General features: G+C 41.6%; 1 protein-coding gene across 1 annotated transcript; it reads right to left on the reverse strand.

The window, feature by feature from the left end:
• Nucleotides 1-2,236: 2,236 nt before the first annotated feature.
• Nucleotides 2,237-17,770, reverse strand: LOC125293694 (tumor necrosis factor receptor superfamily member 14-like). Its single transcript, XM_048241774.1, has 7 exons — nt 17,624-17,770; nt 10,531-10,750; nt 10,202-10,327; nt 9,816-9,903; nt 9,586-9,731; nt 9,388-9,427; nt 2,237-2,831 (listed from the first exon to the last, which is right to left on the reverse strand). The coding sequence occupies exons 2-7, from the start codon at nt 10,655-10,657 to the stop codon at nt 2,792-2,794; spliced, it is 567 nt and encodes a 188-aa protein (XP_048097731.1). The 5' UTR covers nt 10,658-10,750; nt 17,624-17,770; the 3' UTR covers nt 2,237-2,791.
• Between the last annotated feature and the right edge of the window lie 923 nt (nt 17,771-18,693).

The raw sequence follows: 18,693 nt of genomic DNA on the forward strand, positions 1-18,693 counted from the left end.
GAAAACAACAAGCACAAGCATAAACATTTGCTAAACATGTAAATAAGTGTTTGCACCTTTAAAAAAAGACCAAAACAGGTTTTTCAACATTATGCTGGACAACACATCCACAATCTCTGTCTCTCTGAAAAATATTGTATCTGTCCTTAAGTCTTCAGCATCTGTCTAAAGTCATGCCACCTTCACGTTAAAATGTGTACAGTACATACATACATACATACCGCCTAGAGACTCTGCTCAGCTCCATTTACCATATCAGGTATTGAGATGCATGAGCTATCAGTGCTTCCTTACTTCTGTTTTCTACCACAATGACTGCTTCCTGATTACACTTGATTCAGAATGTCTCATCTCAAGAAGCAGTGACTTAGCAATGTATCCGTTATTAGCAATGATATATGTGTTCATTATTCATTGGAACACTGAACAAAAATTTGGTTGTTTAATTGGTTGCACATAAAATAAATATACAGCATAAAATTGGCCCTGATGTACAACAGACACAACTTGTCCAATGAATTCCAGTGAATTATGCTTAATGTAGGGTTATTCAAAAAACTGTACAATTTAACTATTGTAATATTCATGTTCTGTAAGTTGCTTTGGATGAAAGCAACTGCAAAATACTGTAACCATATACACTACCAGTCAAAGGTTTGGAAACACTTAGAAATTTCCATTCCACTCCATTATAGACAGAATACCAGCTGAGATCAGTTGCATTGTTTTTTTAATCAGGGCAACAGTTTTAAGATTACATTATGTGCTTACATAATTGCAAAGGGTTCTCAACTGTTGTAGAAAGACATGGCTGATCTTTAATGCAATATCTACATTGCCCATTATCAGCAACCATTCATCCAATGTTCCAAAGGCACATTCTGTTCACTAATCTGATATCATTTTAAAGGGCTGAGAAAACATTGGAGAACCCTTTTCCAATTAAAGTAAGAGTAAAACAAACAATGCTCAGCTTTGGTAGACCGCCACCTAGTGGTGAAGTGGATCCATCTCCTGCAAGAGATTATTGTTGTTTTTTTTGTTTGTGACTATGCCCAATCTTAGAGTGTCTCTTACTACAGTAAACACAGCAGACAACAATCTGCAATAGCAAATATTCATCATTAGTTTCCCATGTATTCAGACATATAGCTATGTTACTACGTGCTGCATATTCTGTAGTCAGTCTGGAGTAAACATATATCTATGTTACGTGCTGCATATTCTGTAGTCAGTCTGGAGTAAACATATTCTGTAGTCAAGCATACATAGACTATAGAGTCTAAAGATACTTTATTGAACCCAAGAGCACATACAAGCAACAAGACCTGGATGCAGCTGAGGAAGGGAGGAGAGATGGAGGAGAGATGGAGGACAGGAGGGAAGGGTGGAGAGATGGTGGAGAGATGGAGGACAGGAGGAAGGGTGAGAGATGGAGGAGAGATGGAGGACAGGAGGGAAGGGTGGAGAGATGGTGGAGAGATGGAGGACAGGAGGGAAGGGTGGAGAGATGGAGGAGAGATGGAGGACAGGAGGGAAGGGTGGAGAGATGGAGGAGAGATGGAGGACAGGAGGGAAGGGTGGAGGTGAAGAGGAAATGAGAAACTACATCTAGTGATGGGCAAATGAAGCTTTGGTGAACCACTGAACCACAGCAGTGTGAACCTACCGACACTAGCTGAAAAGCAAAAAGATGGCCGCCATACATACATTTTTCAACATAAAAGTCCTTAGCAAACCAATATTTTTGATTACATATACTGGTTTGGGTAAGGACTTTTATGTTGAAAAATCTACATGTGGCAGCCATATTGGATTTTTTCATTAAGCATATAGTATATATACTTTTTTGATCCCGTGAGCTGCCTGCTACAACGGCGGCGCTCGGGGAGCAGTGAGGGGTTAGGTGCCTTGCTCAAGGGCACTTCAGCCGCGGCCCACTGGTCGGGGCTCGAACCGGCAACCCTCCGGTTACAAGTCCAGAGTGCTAACCAGTGGGCCACGGCTGCCCACAAAGTTAGTGATTAGTGTTGCTAGCTTCACACTGCTGTGGTTTAGTGGTTCACCAAAGCTTCATTTGCCCATCACTAACTACATCAGTCTGGAGTAAACATATAGCAATGTCACATGCTGCATATTCTATATTCACACATACTGTACATAGGACAGAGGAATATGGACAGCCAAAATATTTAAAATGTTTATTAAGCATATAAAGTGCATTGAGTGCTAATGAGGTTACTATTATGAGGTATGAGGTGATGTGGAAAGTATATTGTGATGCCAATGTACCTTGTCTCACTAGCCACAGCACGGACCACAGAAGGCCACAAGGGTTTTTTGTTGTTGGCTAACTGTTGCTAAGCTAAGCTAGCGGGGGTGCTGCTGGACTAAGACAATGCATGCACGGAGACAAATATGCTTTTGCTCACTTATCTAACTCTAGGGGAGATGGTGAATAACCCAATTTCATAAAATAGTGACGTGTTCCTTTAAGTGATTTTGTTTTCCCAACTTCCCAACATGTCCCTATTTACACACAGTCCTGTAGAGTTCCTCAGTACTGCACACCATTTCCCAACAGTCCTGTAGAGTTCTTCAGTAGACCTACTGTAGTTCATGCAGTTCTCACTGTCCCATGCGCTACACAGTTGATGCAGCGTCCAGCAGTGAGAGTGTGGAACAGCACAGGGCTTTGATGACATCATTAGACACCCTCATCTTGTGAGCTGGGCTCACAGGCGCTGGGTCCAAAAATCAGAGACAGGAGGAAGAAGGGCTCCCAAGAGCTTCATGTGGTGGACAGGGCAGAGGGCAACAGGCATGATGACCTGGAGAAAACAGCAACAAAACAGCAGATAAGCTATTGGTCATTAAGGTGAGAATTGTCTCTGATTCTTCACGTCTCCTTAGTTTGATCATCTGGTAGGGCTACTCGATGAAACCGCACCCTCTCGGAATTTCCCTTGATTTTACACAGCAAAGATAAATAAATAAATAATAATAATAATAATAAGCTTTATTTGTATAGCACCTTTCATACACTGAATGCAGCTCAAAGTGCTTTACATTTGGAACATTTAACACAATAAAGGGAAAATAACAAGCACAGTGCTTTACCAGGTAATGTAGTATAGCTGAATCTCATAACAAGCACAGTGCTTTACCAGGTAATGTAGTATAGCTGAATCTCATAACAAGCACAGTGCTTTACCAGGTAATGTAGTATAGCTGAATCTCATAACAAGCACAGTGCTTTACCAGGTAATGTAGTATAGCTGAATCTCATAACAAGCACAGTGCTTTACCAGGTAATGTAGTATAGCTGAATCTCATAACAAGCACAGTGCTTTACCAGGTAATGTAGTATAGCTGAATCTCATAACAAGCACAGTGCTTTACCAGGTAATGTAGTATAGCTGAATCTCATAACAAGCACAGTGCTTTACCAGGTAATGTAGTATAGCTGAATCTCATAACAAGCACAGTGCTTTATCAGGTAATGTAGTATAGCTGAATCTCATAACAAGCACACAAGCACAGGTAATGTAGTGCTGAATTTACCAGGTAATGTAGTATAGCTGAATCTCATAACAAGCACAGTGCTTTATCAGGTAATGTAGTATAGCTGAATCTCATAACAAGCACAGTGCTTTATCAGGTAATGTAGTATAGCTGAATCTCATAACAAGCACAGGGCTTTACCAGGTAATGTAGTACAAGGATACAAGGAAGTTTATTGTCACATGCATATAGTTACTGGAAGTAAGAAATGCAGTGAAATTATGTCTGGTGTCAGCCTATTTGTGCATTAATGGGGGTAAAAGTGCAGTAGAAGAGGGGTTTAGTAGATTAAGTGGCAAGGGCTGCATAAAAAGGTGGGGAGGATTGGGATTGGGTGGGGGGCACCAACAAAGGAGCACCCAAAGGCAACAGGGGCAAGGAAAAACTCCTTACCAAGGAAGAAACCTTGGGCAGATCCACGGCTCAAGGGGCCAACCCAACTGCCAGGGGTCTTGGTGTGTGTGTGTTGGGGGATGACAGGGGGAGATGGGATAGTGTGCTGTGTATGTGGGGAGAGGGCAGTGTGCAATATGTGTGTTGGAGAAGCTTCCTGATGAAATAATGTGCTGTGTATGTAGGGGGGGCAGGGACTTACTATTGCAAGCAGATTACTGTATGTAATGTATGTAGTGATGACAGTGAAGATGTGTGTGTGGGCGGGGGGGAGTGGAGCAGTGACTGTGTGTGTGTGTGTGTGTGTAGTGTGGAGGTGGGGGCAGTGTGCTGTAAGTATGTAGAGGATGTGTGTTGGAGAAGATCCTGAAGACAATGTGCTGTGTGTGTATGGGGGGGCAGTGTGCAGCAAGTATGTAGAGGAGGCTTACTGTAGCAAGCAGTGTGCTGTATGTATGTGAGGTGATGACAGTGATGATGTAAAGTGTGTGTGTTGGGGGTCAGGGACTTACTATTGCAAAAGCAGATAACTGTATGTAATGTATGTGAGTGATGACAGTGAAGATGTGTGTGTGGTGGGAGTGGAGCAGTGACTGTGTGTGTATGTGTGTAGTGTGTGTGTGTGGGTAGGTGGGGGCAGTGTGCTGTAAGTATGTAGAGGATGTGTGTTGGAGAAGATCCAGAAGACAATGTGCTGTGTATGTGGGGGGCAGTGTGCAGCAAGTATGTAGATGAGTGCTGGATGTATGTGAAGTGATGACAGTGATGATGTATAGAAGTGTGTGTGTTTGGGATGGGTGTGTTGGGGATGGGGTGGGGGGCAGAAAAGGCTAGGCAATCAAGGACATGGGTAGATGGAGGAGAAATCAAAATAATAAATAAAAAGTGTGCAAAAAGTTGGAGAAAGTCAGATATGTGTGTGTGTGTGTGTGTGTGTGTGTGTGTGTTTTGGCGTGTGATGAAATAAGAAAATAAATAAAAGGTCTGTAGCATAGGGAGAGGGATGTAAAAGTGCTAAAGTCTTGTAGGTGTGTGGTGTGTGTGTGTGGGGGTCATGAGTGCTGGGGGGGTGAATGAGTGCAAAGTCAGTATAGTGTGAGTTCAGAGTTGGGAAATGTTTGAGAGTGCTGAGGAGTGAATGTGTGCAAAGTCAGTATAGTGTGAGTTCAGAGTTGGATGGCCTGGGGATAAAACTTCTCCTGAGTCTCTCAGTTCTGGCTTTGTGACTACATAGGCGTCTTCTTGATTTCAGCGGTAGGTTTCTTCCTTGGTAAGGGAGTTTTTCCTTGCCCCCTGTTGCTCTTGGGTGCTCCCTTGTTGGTGCCCCCCACCCAATCCCAATCCTCCCCCACCTTTTTTATGCAGCCCCCCATTAATGCACAAATAGGATGACACCAGACATAATTTCACTGCATTTCTTACTTCCAGTAACTATATGCATGTGACAATAAACTTCCTTGTATCCTTGTATCCTTGTAGGAATAATCCATTGTTAGGATGAGAAGAGTCCTTCAGAATCTTTTGGGCTCTTAGGAGTACTCTTCTGGAATAGATATCTTGTAGAGCAGGGAGTTGAGTTCTTATAGCACGTTCAGCTGGAGCACTACTCTCTGCAGAGTACTACAATCTCTAACTGTGGAGTTCCCCATACCAGGTGATGATGCTACCACTTAGAACACTCTCAACCGCTGAAGTGTAGAAGGCCTTCATGATGGATGTAGAAACTTTGAATTTCCTTAGCTGACGAAGGAAGTAGAGTGGATTGTCTGGACTTCTTCAGAACATATTGAGTGTTAACAGTCCATGTTAAGTCTTCAGTAATGTGGACACCAAGGTATTTAAAACTTGTGACTCTCTCTACAGGTTGCCCGCTGATCATTAGTGGGGTGTAACTGTAGTTCTGCTGCTGCCTTCTGTAATCCACTACCATTTCCTTGGTTTTATTGATATTCAGTGTCAAGCTGTTAGATTGACACCACTGTGCCACCTCATCAACCTCATCCAAGTAGAACTGTTCATTGTTGTTACTAATCAGGCCCAAGATCACTGTGTCATCTGCAAACTTGATGATGGAGGTATGACTACTGTTGGCTTTGCAGTCATGTGTGTAGATGTTGTACAGCAGTGCACTCAAAACACAGCCTTGGGGAGCACCAGTGCTGATGGTTAATGAGTCAGATGTCAGACCCCCCCCCACTCTAACCACTTGTGAGCGGTTGGTGAGGAAGTCAAATATCCAGTGACACAGGGTGGTGTTCAGTCCTAAGGCCTTCATCTTTGTGACCAAGGTGAGAGGTACTATCGTGTTGAATGCTGAACTAAAGTCAATGAACAGCATCCTCACATAATTCCCATTCCCTCCTCCAGGTGAGTTAAGGTGGTGTGCATGAGGTTTGAGATGGCATCCTCTGTAGACCTGTTGGCTCTGTAAGCAAATTGGAGGGTCGAAAGGAGGCAGGGAGGGATGAGCAGATAATGTTTTTCACAAGCTTCTCAAAACACTTCATCACTGTAGACATCAGGGCTACTGGGCGGTAGTCATTCAGACATGATGGACTTTTGTTTTTCGGTACTGGAACAATAACAGACTGCTTTAGGCAAGTGAGGAACACAGTGGAGCTAACTGAGCAGCATGGGATTTCAAAACCCTGTTAGAAATTCCATCCGGTCCAGTAGCTTTTCTACAATTTACCCTCCTAAAGGCATTGCTCACATCGACCTCAGAGACACAGAAAGGTGCATCCTCATTTGCTTCACATGCTGCAGCTAGTCCAATATAGTCTGTGTTTTTCATGTCAAAGCGAGCATAAAAGCATTAAGTTCATCAGGGAGGGCTTTACTCACATTCATCATAGGAGGGACTTTCTTTTCAAAGCCAGTGATGGTTCGAGTCCTTTCCACACTCGTGCTGGATCACCCTCCAAGAAATCAGCTTCAACTCTGTCTCTATAGCCGCTTAGCATCTTTAATTGCACTCTCGTAAACTATAAGATGCTGCTTTGTAATCCGTCATATCCCCTGAAATAAGCCCAGCATTATAAGTCATGGTGCGTGTCTTTAATGCCGTTCTCACTTCTCTATCCACCCATGGTTTCTGGTTAGGGAAGCTTCGGATCTTTACATCTTTAGTATAGCTGAATCTCATAACAAGCACAGTGCTTTACCAGGTAATGTAGTATAGCTGAATCTCATAACAAGCACAGTGCTTTACCAGGTAATGTAGTATAGCTGAATCTCATAACAAGCACAGTGCTTTATCAGGTAATGTAGTTGCCTAGTTGAATCGCATAACAAGCACAGTGCTTTATCAGGTAATGTAGTATAGTTAAATCTCATAACAAGCGCAGTGCTTTATCAGGTAATGTAGTATAGTTGAATCTCATAACAAGCACAGTGCTTTATCAGGTAATGTAGTTGCCTAGTTGAATCTCATAACAAGCACAGTGCTTTATCAGGTAATGTAGTATAGTTGAATCTCATAACAAGCGCAGTGCTTTATCAGGTAATGTAGTTGCCTAGTTGAATCTCATAACAAGCACAGTGCTTTATCAGGTAATGTAGTATGGTTAAATCTCATAACAAGCACAGTGCTTTATCAGGTAATGTAGTATAGTTGAATCTCATAACAAGCGCAGTGCTTTATCAGGTAATGTAGTATAGTTGAATCTCATAACAAGCACAGTGCTTTATCAGGTAATGTAGTTGCCTAGTTGAATCTCATAACAAGCACAGTGCTTTATCAGGTAATGTAGTATAGTTAAATCTCATAACAAGCACAGTGCTTTATCAGGTAATGTAGTATAGTTGAATCTCATAACAAGCGCAGTGCTTTATCAGGTAATGTAGTAGCCTATAGTTGACAGTGTTGGGAGTAATGCATTAAAAAAGTAATGTAATTACAGTAATGCATTGCTTTTGCTGTAATGCAGTAATGTAAGGCATTGCCAATACAATTTCAGTAATATTTTACTCGGTACAATTCTCAGTAACTGAAGTTACTTTGCTTTTTTAATCCAAAATTGAGAAATGCTCAATTGGCACCAGAGAAGACTTTCCAAGAATTAAAAAAGTCATCTATGCTGGTCCTGGAATTTGATTGCCTTGTTTAGATGACAGTAGAAAGGGAATTTGAGTTATCTCTGCCACTCATGCAACAGATCTAACATGGTCAGGCTATACTTCTCATTTCAAGCAGTGAGAATAACTAAAATGTTGCTTTTACAGACAAAGATTGTAGCCATTATTCTCAAACTATTTGTCTACACCACTGTAAGTGGAAGGAAAGGCAACCAGCAATGATGAGAACCATTTAAAGTCAACATACAATTTCACTATGGCTATATTTTACTATATTAAGTTGTGAGTGACCTTTGGCCTTTGGGGCCTACATTGTCCCATGAGCCATAACTGAAACCATAATATTGTTCTTTTGTTAGCCTTAAGCCTAGCTCAGTCATTATGCCATACCACATCACCTCCTGCCGTATAATGAGCTGCATTGAACACATGAAGATCTATTGAGAACACCAAATCCATATTTCCTGTTATTTTGGTAAAAGTAATGTAAACGTAGTGTAATGCCTTACAATTCAAAGACAGTAATATTGTAATGTAACAAATTACTTTGAGATGACAGTAACAAGTAATAAATAATGCATTACCCTTTTGAAGTAACTTGCCCAACATTGATAGTTGAATCTCATAACAAGCACAGTGCATTATCAGGTAATGTAGTAGCTATAGTTGAATCTCATAACAAGCACAGTGTGCTCAGGTAATGTAGTATAGTTGAATCTCTGGTGCTTTTTGGTTGCCTATAGCAACATGCTACTAATAAACACATGCCATGTATGTTTGTAGGTCAGTTCATTCACACACTACACTCACACATATTCACTTAAAGTACAGTTCAGTTTTCAGAATGTTCTCATGTAGATGGCCCAGTTGTTCTGTACAAGGTGTTTATGGGAAGTAGAAAACACGCTTTCAAGCTTTTTCATTTCCAAGTTTCTCTGTCCCACTTGCAGTATATTTACTGAAAAGTAGTTTGTTGGTGCGCACATCTAAGGCAGGTGCTGGACAAAAAGTGTTAGGCTATCAAAAGGAAAAAGGGTGGATTGTCCGCACACTTGCTCCCATCAGGAATTTTTATTGATTTTCACCTGTGTGTAACGTTTCGAGCTAAACTCTCTTCATCTGATGGGAGCAAGTGTGCGGACAATCCACCCTTTTTCCCACTTATGTTTCAATAATTAACTTGGTTTTCATTTCTCACCAACCTCACAACACACACTATCTCTCTCTCTCTCTCTCTCTCTCTCTCTCTCTCTCTCTCTCTCCTCTCTGTCTTTCTCTCTCAAACGCACACACACACATACAAACACAGGGAAAGACAAATACGCAAACAGAGATCCCATTTATATTCCTCACCTAAAACTTGTTGCATTTTCATCAGGCATTCTCCTGTTCTCTGAAGAAAATGATCATAAAAAGGCTTACATCCAAAACTCACATTACATCCAAAGATTACACGTTCACATTAAATATGCTCCCCATTAAACAAAGAATGACAAAAAAACTCTCCATGTAAATATGGCTATTGTCATTGAGATCAAAATGAATTCTTACTTTGAATGAATATTGCTGCTATTGTGATAAAGATCACTAGGAGGGTCACTATGACAGTGGCTGTTATGATTCCAATCAAAGACTTTTTGCATTCAGTATCATTTGATGATGTCCCTTCCTTTATAAGCTCATATCCCGGTTCACATCTGCAAGAAATAAAATGATCACTAACAGTAATATACAAAAGGTACAGTATATCTCCCCAGAAGAAATCAGTCATTGTAACTCACTGTGTGTGCGGTCTGCAGGATGTGAATGATCCATCTGAGTATGTGTTCTCACCACAGTCACCACACACAGTATCTGAAGATGAGGTACCTGCAGAATGACATGACAATAATAAGCATAAACAATGATATATAAGCAATATGAACATAAATAATTCTATCTCTATCTAAGTCTATCTGAAATTATTCAGATAGACTTATCTGAATAAATTATTTACCTGCAAAATCCATGTCTCAAAAGCTAGTATTAATACCAATTAAACTGTTAAACTTGTTTCAGATTGAATTAAAATATCAATTAATTATTTGAATGTATTGATGTATTTTCAAATTGTTTAATTTATGTATTTATTTATTTCAATGACCAAAACACAAATACATGGACTTACTAGAGTCACATTCGGTGCATAACCTGCATGATAGCAGCCCACTCTGTGCATCCGTGCAGGTAGATGCAGTACAAGGAGCACATGATGTGCTGCTATGCTCTGTGCAGTGTTTATATACATAATATCCTAGACAAGGAAAACAGAAAAAAAGAGTTAAACATTAAACGTCGTTTAACGAGTTATGAGTTTCTGTTGTTGTACGATGTCCTGTAGGTAAGGCTTACCAGGGCCACATGCAGGACAGTTATGTGCTATTGAGTGTGTTGCACCGTACGTACGGCTTACTGACTGAGTTACGTGATGTTGTTTGTTCTGTATGCAAGGCTTACCAGGGCCACACATAGGGCAGCATTCCTCTTGTACTTCATACTTGGCTGGACCACAGAAGCCCATGCATATCCCACAGGAACCAGGAAGACACACAACTGTGGTCAACGCTGTCAGGAATCTCCACATTATGTCCAGTATTCAGCTCAGCAGGATAAGGGTAGTCTGGAAAGTCTCATGTCCATCCTCCATGCAGTCTGGCACCTAAATGCACATTGGGCCCTGATGTAAATCACAGACAAAGTGCACAGTCTGAATGAGCAAAGTGCTGTGCATCAACTAAAGCTGTCATGTGTCATGTGGGAGCATTAAACTACTGATCTTTTAATGTTGGCCCCAATGAGCTACCAAACCTAGAGTGTGCTAATAGTGTAAATAGTTATATTTATTAATCTATCTATCTATCTATCTATCTATCTATCTATCTACTGTATCTATCTATCTATCTATGCGCTTGGTTGCGCATGGATTCTTCCCAGTGTGTTTTGCAGAGGTTTTCCATATAGACTATATCAGAGTCTCAATACGATATAGAATATTGGTTGAGTTTTGTTCTCTGAGTGATCTCAATCAATATTATTCATATTATAAAGCACTAGTCCAATACTTGCACACGTGCTTAATGCAGCACTAATCAAGGGCATGGCCAGAGCAACCGGTGTTTCTTAAGGAATATCCATGTTACTTGATTAAATGGGTCAGTTCCCCATATATGGAATTTGTAACGGAGTGGAGAGAGAGCAGAAGGAAGTCCAAGCAGATGTGTTTTCTGTGAAGTATCCTACGAAAAGAATCTTAGAAAACTCAAAAATCTTAATCCTAGCAAAGCAACAGGTCTTGACAATCTTCCCACAAGTGTCATACCAGATGCTGCAGGAATGATTACTCCTTGAGCTCATATATCAAACCTGTCCATAGAACTAAGCAAGTGTTCAAAAGGGTGAGATAGAACTTGGCAACTATCGCCCTGTATCCATTTTATGTTGTCTGTCCAAACTAATAGAAAGGGTTGTTCATGAGCAAATAGACAATATGGAGTAATCCATATGAAAAGGGAAGCAAAATAGAACTACTATCACCCTGTATCCATTTTATGTTGTCTGTCCAAAGTCAAGTCAAGTTTATTTATATAGCGCATTTCATACACAGAGGTCAGTCAACCATGCTTCACCATGTTTAGTTCTAACAGCAGGATTTACTAACAGATTTTTCTCCTGAAGTCTGGAGGGTGTGTACTGCTGAAGCATGTCTGAGAGGTATTTAGGTCCTGCTCCATTTATTGATTTATAAACAAGCAGTAGTGATTTAAAGTCAATTCTGTGACTTACTGGAAGCCAGTGCAGGGATTTAAGAATTGGAGTAATGTGGTCAGTTCTTTTAGTTTTTGTGACTTTTCTGCTGCATTTTGTATCACCTGAAGCTGTTTAATAGTCTTTTTAGAAAGACCTGTCCAAGGCCTTGTCCAAGCGGGAGCATATAGAGGTTGAATAATAGTGGCCCCAAGATCGACCCCTGGGGAACACCACAGGTCAAGGATGTGTGTGCTGAAGTACAGTTTCCAAAGGCAACAAAGAAACTCCTTTCTTGTAGATATGATTCGAGCTAGTTGATACCTATGCCTGTAAATCCAACCCAGTGTTCTATTCTGTGTAATAAAATATTGCGATCAGCAGTGTAAAATGCTGCACTAAGGTCCAGTAGCACTAGGACTGGTGTTTTACCTGGATCTGTGTTTAAGCATATGTCATTGAAAACCTTAATGAGAGCTGTTTCAGTGCTGTGATTTGTCCGAAAAGTACTGAAAGTAATTAAAATACCCATTTGATGTTAGGAAGGTGGTTTGTTGACTAAAGGCTACTTTTACAATAATTTTGCCAATAAAAGGTAGATTGTATATGGGCCTGAGGCGTCCAGATTATTCTTTGTGAGAAGTGGCTTTACAACAGTTGTTTTCATTGACTTAGGAAAAATGCCAGACAGCAGTGATACCATGTGATTGATACCATGAATATTTTACCATGTGATTGATACCATGAACAATTTACCATGTGAAGGACATCAATCAATCAATCAATCAATCAATCAATCAGATTTATTTATATAGCACATTTAAACATGACTTGCATCAACCAAAGTGCTTTACAGAGACCAGTGGGAAGCAAACATATAACATATAACAAATAAGACAGAGGCAGACCACACAAAACACATCATAAAGCAGACCACACAAAACACATCATAAAGCAGACCATACAAAACACATTAAAAGACGACAGACCACACAACATAAAAGCAGACCATACAAATACAAGCAGGGTACAAGCAGGGTCAGGATGAATGGGGAAACGCTTAGAGAGAAAAAAAGGTTTTGAGCTGGGATTTAAAAGAGTCAACTGAAGGGGCTTAATCTTATGGAGGTAGGGATGCTGCTCCACAGTTTGGGGGCTGCGACAGCAAAGGCACGGTAGCCCCTGTGCTTGAGATTGGCCTTCAGCTCCGTCAGTAACCCCTGCGTGGCCGATCTAAGGGACCTAACATTAGAGTAGGGGGAGAGGTCTGAGATGTAGGGAGGGGCTTTTCCATTAATGGCTTTGAAGGTAAAAAGAAGGACTTTAAAATCAATTCTGTAACGAACCAGAAGCCAGTGGAGGGAGGCTAGGACAGGGGTGATCTTGTTTCCTCTTGCCTGTTAACAGTCTAGCGGCTCCGTTTAGGACTAGTTGCAGGCGGGATAGGGATGATACAGTGATGCCGGTATAGAGGGAGTTGCAGTAGTCTAGTCGTGATGTGATGAGAGCATGAATTACCCTTTCAAGATCTGGGGGGTTGAGAAGGGTCTTAATCTTTGCGATATTTCTGAGTTGAAAAAAGCTGGCTTTCACCACTGTGTTTATCTGCCTGTCAAACCGGAGCTCTGAGTCAAAAATGACACCCAGATTCCTAGCATGGGGCCTAGTGAGGGTGGAGAGGGTGTCTAGGCTGCTGGAGATGGTACTAACTGAGTTTGGCGGACCAAAAAGGACAATCTCACACTTGCTTTCATTAAGCTGCAGAAAGTTGTGTGACATCCAGGACTTAATTTCAGCAAGGCAGGACGTGAGACTGTTGATCTTGGACTGGTCGTTTGGTTTCAGAGGGAGATAAAGCTGTGTGTCGTCTGTGTAGCTATGGAAGGAGACATTGTATTTCTGAATAATTAAACCAAGGGGGAGCATATATAGAGAAAACAAAATGGGGCCCAGAATGGAGCCTTGTGGGACCCCGCAGGACAGGGGGGCTGAGGGGGAGAAACAGTTGGCGATGTTAACAGAAAAGGATCTGTTGGCGAGGTAGGAGGTGAACCAGGATAGAGCCTCTAAGACCGACCCCATGTTGGAGACGACCAAGAGAGATCGTATGGTCAATAGTGTCAAACGCTGCACTGAGGTCAAGCAGCATGTATAAGTATAAGTATAAGTATATATACTCTTTTGATCCCGTGTGGGAAATTTGGTCTCTGCATTTTACCCAATCCGTGAATTAGTGAAACACACACAGCACACAGTGAACACACAGTGAGGTGAAGCACACACTAATCCCGGCGCAGTGAGCTGCCTGCTACAACAGCGGCGCTCAGGGAGCAGTGAGGGGTTAGGTGCCTTGCTCAAGGGCACTTCAGCTGTGGCCCACTGGTCGGGGCTTGAACCGGCAACCCTCCGGTTACAAGTCCAGAGGGCTATCCATTAGGCCACGGACAGCACAGTGACGATCATCTGCGGCGAGGAGCAGGTCATTAGACACTCTTAGCAGGGCTGATTCGGTGCTGTGCCCTGCCCTAAACCCTGACTGGAATTTATCCAGGGTGTTGTTTTGTGTAAAATAGGGGGACAGTTGGGAGAGAATGACCTTTTCTAGAATTTTTGACATGAATGGGAGTTTAGAAATTGGCCTGTAATTACTGAGCTGGGTGGAGTCTAGGTTCATTTTTTTCAGTAGGGGCTGGACCACTGCATGTTTGAAGCAGGATGGGACGGTACCAGTGGCTAGGGAGCTGTTAATGATGGAGAGGATGGTGGGACCAGTTGTGACAAGGACATGTTTCAGAAGGGGAGTGGGGACTGTGTCAAGGGGGCAGAAACGATCTCAGAGAGGGAAGTTAAAGAGATGGGATTGAAGCAGGCCAGGGAAGAGGAGCAGTTGAGGGAGACGGTAGGGATTAGTGTGTGGGGGGGAGATGTTACTTCTTATGTTCATTAGTGTAGGTGTTAAAAGCAGCTAAGAAGGCAGAAGAAAACTTGCTGGCAGTCAGAGGGTTAATACTGCAAGAGAAACGTACAGGGGGAGGGGGTTTTGCGGGGGAGGGGGACAGAGATGATGTAAACACAACAGCATGATGGTCTGAAGAACATGCGTTTACTATCTCCAGAATGCTGACTGGAACACCAGATGTTAAAACTAGATCAAGTGTATGGCCTAGTCTGTGCGTGGGGCCGGTTACATGCTGGACAAAACCAAGTCAATCAGTTATATAAAGTCAGACACCATAGGCTTAGAGGGGCAACACACATGAATATTAAAATCACCAAGGATCAGAGTTCTTTCATGCTTAGACATCTGCTGCTATAAGGTGAAAAATAGTTTTGAAGAAATTGGTTGGCAAAATGTCTAAGCCACATGTGGAAGAGATTTTTTCAAGTTTGTTGTTGTCTATTAAGCTGAACTCTGACATCAAGTTTCCTTTGTAGCTGGAAGTTCCGGATGTTGAATTAGTAATTGAGCAGATATGTTGAGTCTGATAGAAAGGGTTGTTCATGAGCAAATAGACCACTACTTATCATCACTAGCCTGGGTTTTCCCATGCTGCCTTGCGTGCAATTTTATTCGCTAGGCAGCCTGGATTCCATGGACCTGATTTTCACCTAAACGAAGGAACCAATCACAGAATGGAGGGGGGACAGCAAGATGAGGACGACACACCGAAGCGGTTATGAACTACCTACAGCGCATTTGATAGACATTCGTAGCACCCAATAAACGGCTCTGGGCATTCGTAAACCACGTCTCAAATACGAGAAAATGAATGCGTAGTTCCCAGACCCCATCTCAATGAGATGAGGTCTGACGTTAGCCAGGCTATATCATCACACAATCTTCTGTATGAATTCCAATCAGGTTCTGAAAATCTCATTCTACAGACACTTGCCTACTTTACCTACCAGACTACATCAAGAAACAAGTGGATGAAATGGAATACTGTGGTATGGTTATATTGGACCTCCAAAAAGCATTCGACACTGTGAACCATGATATTCTTAGTCAAACTTAGGGCCTTGTGTTTTGACACTGCATCTTTCAATGGATACAGTCTTATGGGGAGGCAGAGAACATGGTAGATGTGAGAGAAACTGTATCAAAACCTCTTCCATTTACATTGTGGGGTCCCTCAGGAAAGCATCTTAGGTCCACTATTCTTTCTGCTGTACATTAATGACATGAAGTCAGCATGTGATTGCAACCTGTATCTCTACGCAGATGATATAGCTCTTTTAGTGTCTCATTGTAATAAAGCGGAAGTAGAGAAATTACTTAGTTCAGAACTTCAGAAAGTCAGCATTTGGTTACCTGAAAACAACCTGATTCTTCATCTTGGCAAAACAGAATCAATACTAATTTGGATGAAATACAAAGCTAAGAAAGTTACCTGGATTCAAGGTGTTACGTGGTAAATCCGAAATAACAGCTAAGGAATCAGTAACTTACTTAGGCTGCATACTTGACACATTATCTGTGGACTGTGTGGCTTTAAAAGTTCTGTCTAAAGTAAATCAGAAAATAAAATATCTGGCTAGAATATCCTCATTAATCGATAGAAAAGCTCTTGAGATACTGGCTGGGGCCCTAATACAACGCCACTTTGACTATGCTATGCAATGACTATGCACTATGCCTGCACTTCATGGTGCACAAAGATTCCAAAGATTCTCAAACAGAAGTTGCAGACATCACAAAACAAATTAGTGAAGCTAAACTTCAAAGTTACACCCAGCTCAACTTAGCTCAATGTGTATGGTGCATAGAATTATTAAAAATGAGGTAACCAAATATATATGTAATTATTTTCCTCGGGTCAATGTACATAGTTAATCCACAAGGGGTAGCAACACTGATTTTGTTTCATTCGATTTAAAGGAGAATTCCGGTGTGATATTGACATAAAGTGTGTTGAAACATGACACCGAGTGTGAACGTATGTCTCATAGCCCATCTCGGATTGTCCCCTGCACTCCAAAATCTGGCGTTAGTTAGCCGATGCTACCAACAGCTTTTTCAATGGTGGTGCTTCGGCATCGGGCTAGCCATGCAAATAAATCACTGTTTTACACCATTTACGAGGCTCAATGTATCTCCACACTTCATTGGTAGACTTCCGAGGGCCCTGACATTTAAAACGAGACATTGAGAACTTTGAAAAAGCACAGTATCTTCACAAAGTTTAGCGTTTGCAGCCATCTTGAATTTAGACACGATAAGTCGAGCGACGAGTAAGAATGAACAGGTATGATAAGGGATCAGATTCCAAAAATAATTCAGTGGAAATGCATGGATTCCAGTTTCTTCCAGTAGCAGCTATCCATTAAAAACAATTTGTGCTAGGTCTCTTGTCCTGTAGTCTGAGCTTTTGTGCCCAAGTCCAGTTGCAAACAGATAAGATCAGTGAGGATCAGTCGAAGAATTGTGAAACAATTTGCATTGCATTTGCAAGTTTGCATTTGCAAGTTGGCCTATTTCTCTCATCTCCTCATTTATTTTATTCACCAACATAGATAGATAGATAGATAGATAGATAGATAGAAATTCAAGGTCTCAGGAGCATACAGACATCACACACAACATGCACTTACAGCAGAAAAAGTATTATAAGTATATAAATATAAAAAACTTCACTGCACAATAGAGACAGTATGCACATATGCAAACTCACCATGCAACTATAGTGTCAATATGTCCCAACCCTTCGACTGTATCTGCTGAATTGCCAACGCCTTTCCTTTCCAACAAAGGATGTGAAAGCCTAGACTTCAAATTCAGCCCCATGTAACACATTTAGGTCCCTACCTGGTACTTGTCATGTGTCCTCAAATTCGGTCCTTATTTCTCGGCAAAAGTAGCAACCTGATTTGCTTGCAGTTCCCCTTCAAGTGAAAGTGAAAGACCAGCTGCAGTGGAAAGTATCTCATTCTAATCCTCCTGTGTGTGTGTGTGTGTGTGTGTGTGTGTGTGTGTGTGTGTGTGTGTGTGTGTGTGTGTGTGTGTGTGTGCGCGTGCGTGTGTGTGTGCGTGCATGCGTGCATATGTGTGTGTCTGTGCGTGCGTCTGTGTGTGTGTGCGTGCGTGCGTGTGTATCTGTGTGTGTGTGTATGTATGTGTGTGTGTGTGTCTCTGTGTAAGCATGTGAGTCACTTCTCGAATAAAGTCTAAAGTTGAACATAGTCTCTAAATCCACTGTATCTGCATTCCATGTGAATTTAGTCCTGCCCAACCAGATGTCATTTGAGCATTTGTTATGGTAAACAAATAATAATATTGACTCATCATAAATCTTTTCTGATTAAAAAAAAAAAAACACATATGCTGTGTTTTTGTTTTGCTGAGACAAACCCAGGCACGAAACATCAACATTTGCTAAACATTATGTCCACAAAAACATAAAAAACACAAAACATAAAAATGAAACAAATCATGTTTCTACTTTACAGCTGTTCAACACATCCACAATCTCCATCATCTAAGAATTACTGTGTGTCCTCAACATCTGTCTAAAGTCATGCCACCTTCACGTGTCCAGACTCCCTAAAAGAGGATACAGCACATACATACCACCTGGAGACTGGTCAGCTCCTTCACCATCCAATGGGCAGACAGCATTCACCTTACCGCCCCCCGTCCAGAGGCAACTAAAACAACCCTCTCCTTACTGCCCCCCCCCCCTCCAGAAGCAACTAAAACAACCCTCTGTTCCAGTATGTTTGGTTAAAACGAATTGTGCTTTTAAACGTCTTACTGGTTTCGAAACAAATGTACTAAGGTCAACAGGAACTATCGCTCTCTGGACCGGAAGAAAAAGAACGCGTGCGTGGAAAAAAGAGAGAGAGGAAAAAAGAATGAAAGAGAGAAAGAAAGAGAGG

The sequence above is a fragment of the Alosa alosa genome, chromosome 4 (assembly GCF_017589495.1).
Source record: "Alosa alosa isolate M-15738 ecotype Scorff River chromosome 4, AALO_Geno_1.1, whole genome shotgun sequence".
In the NCBI taxonomy this organism is placed as follows: domain Eukaryota; kingdom Metazoa; phylum Chordata; class Actinopteri; order Clupeiformes; family Clupeidae; genus Alosa; species Alosa alosa.

What these genes read in the sequence shown, in the direction of transcription:
- LOC125293694 (XM_048241774.1), bottom strand. Translation starts at nt 10,657, where the DNA reads ATGTGGAGATTCCTGACAGCGTTGACCACAGTTGTGTGTCTTCCTGGT. An exon ending in ATGCACCGAATGTGACTCTA is followed by an intron (nt 9,904 to 10,201) that starts GTAAGTCCATGT and finishes GTCATTCTGCAG; the next exon opens with GTACCTCATCTTCAGATACT. An exon ending in GAAAATGCAACAAGTTTTAG is followed by an intron (nt 2,832 to 9,387) that starts GTGAGGAATATA and finishes TGTTTTCTCCAG; the next exon opens with GTCATCATGCCTGTTGCCCT.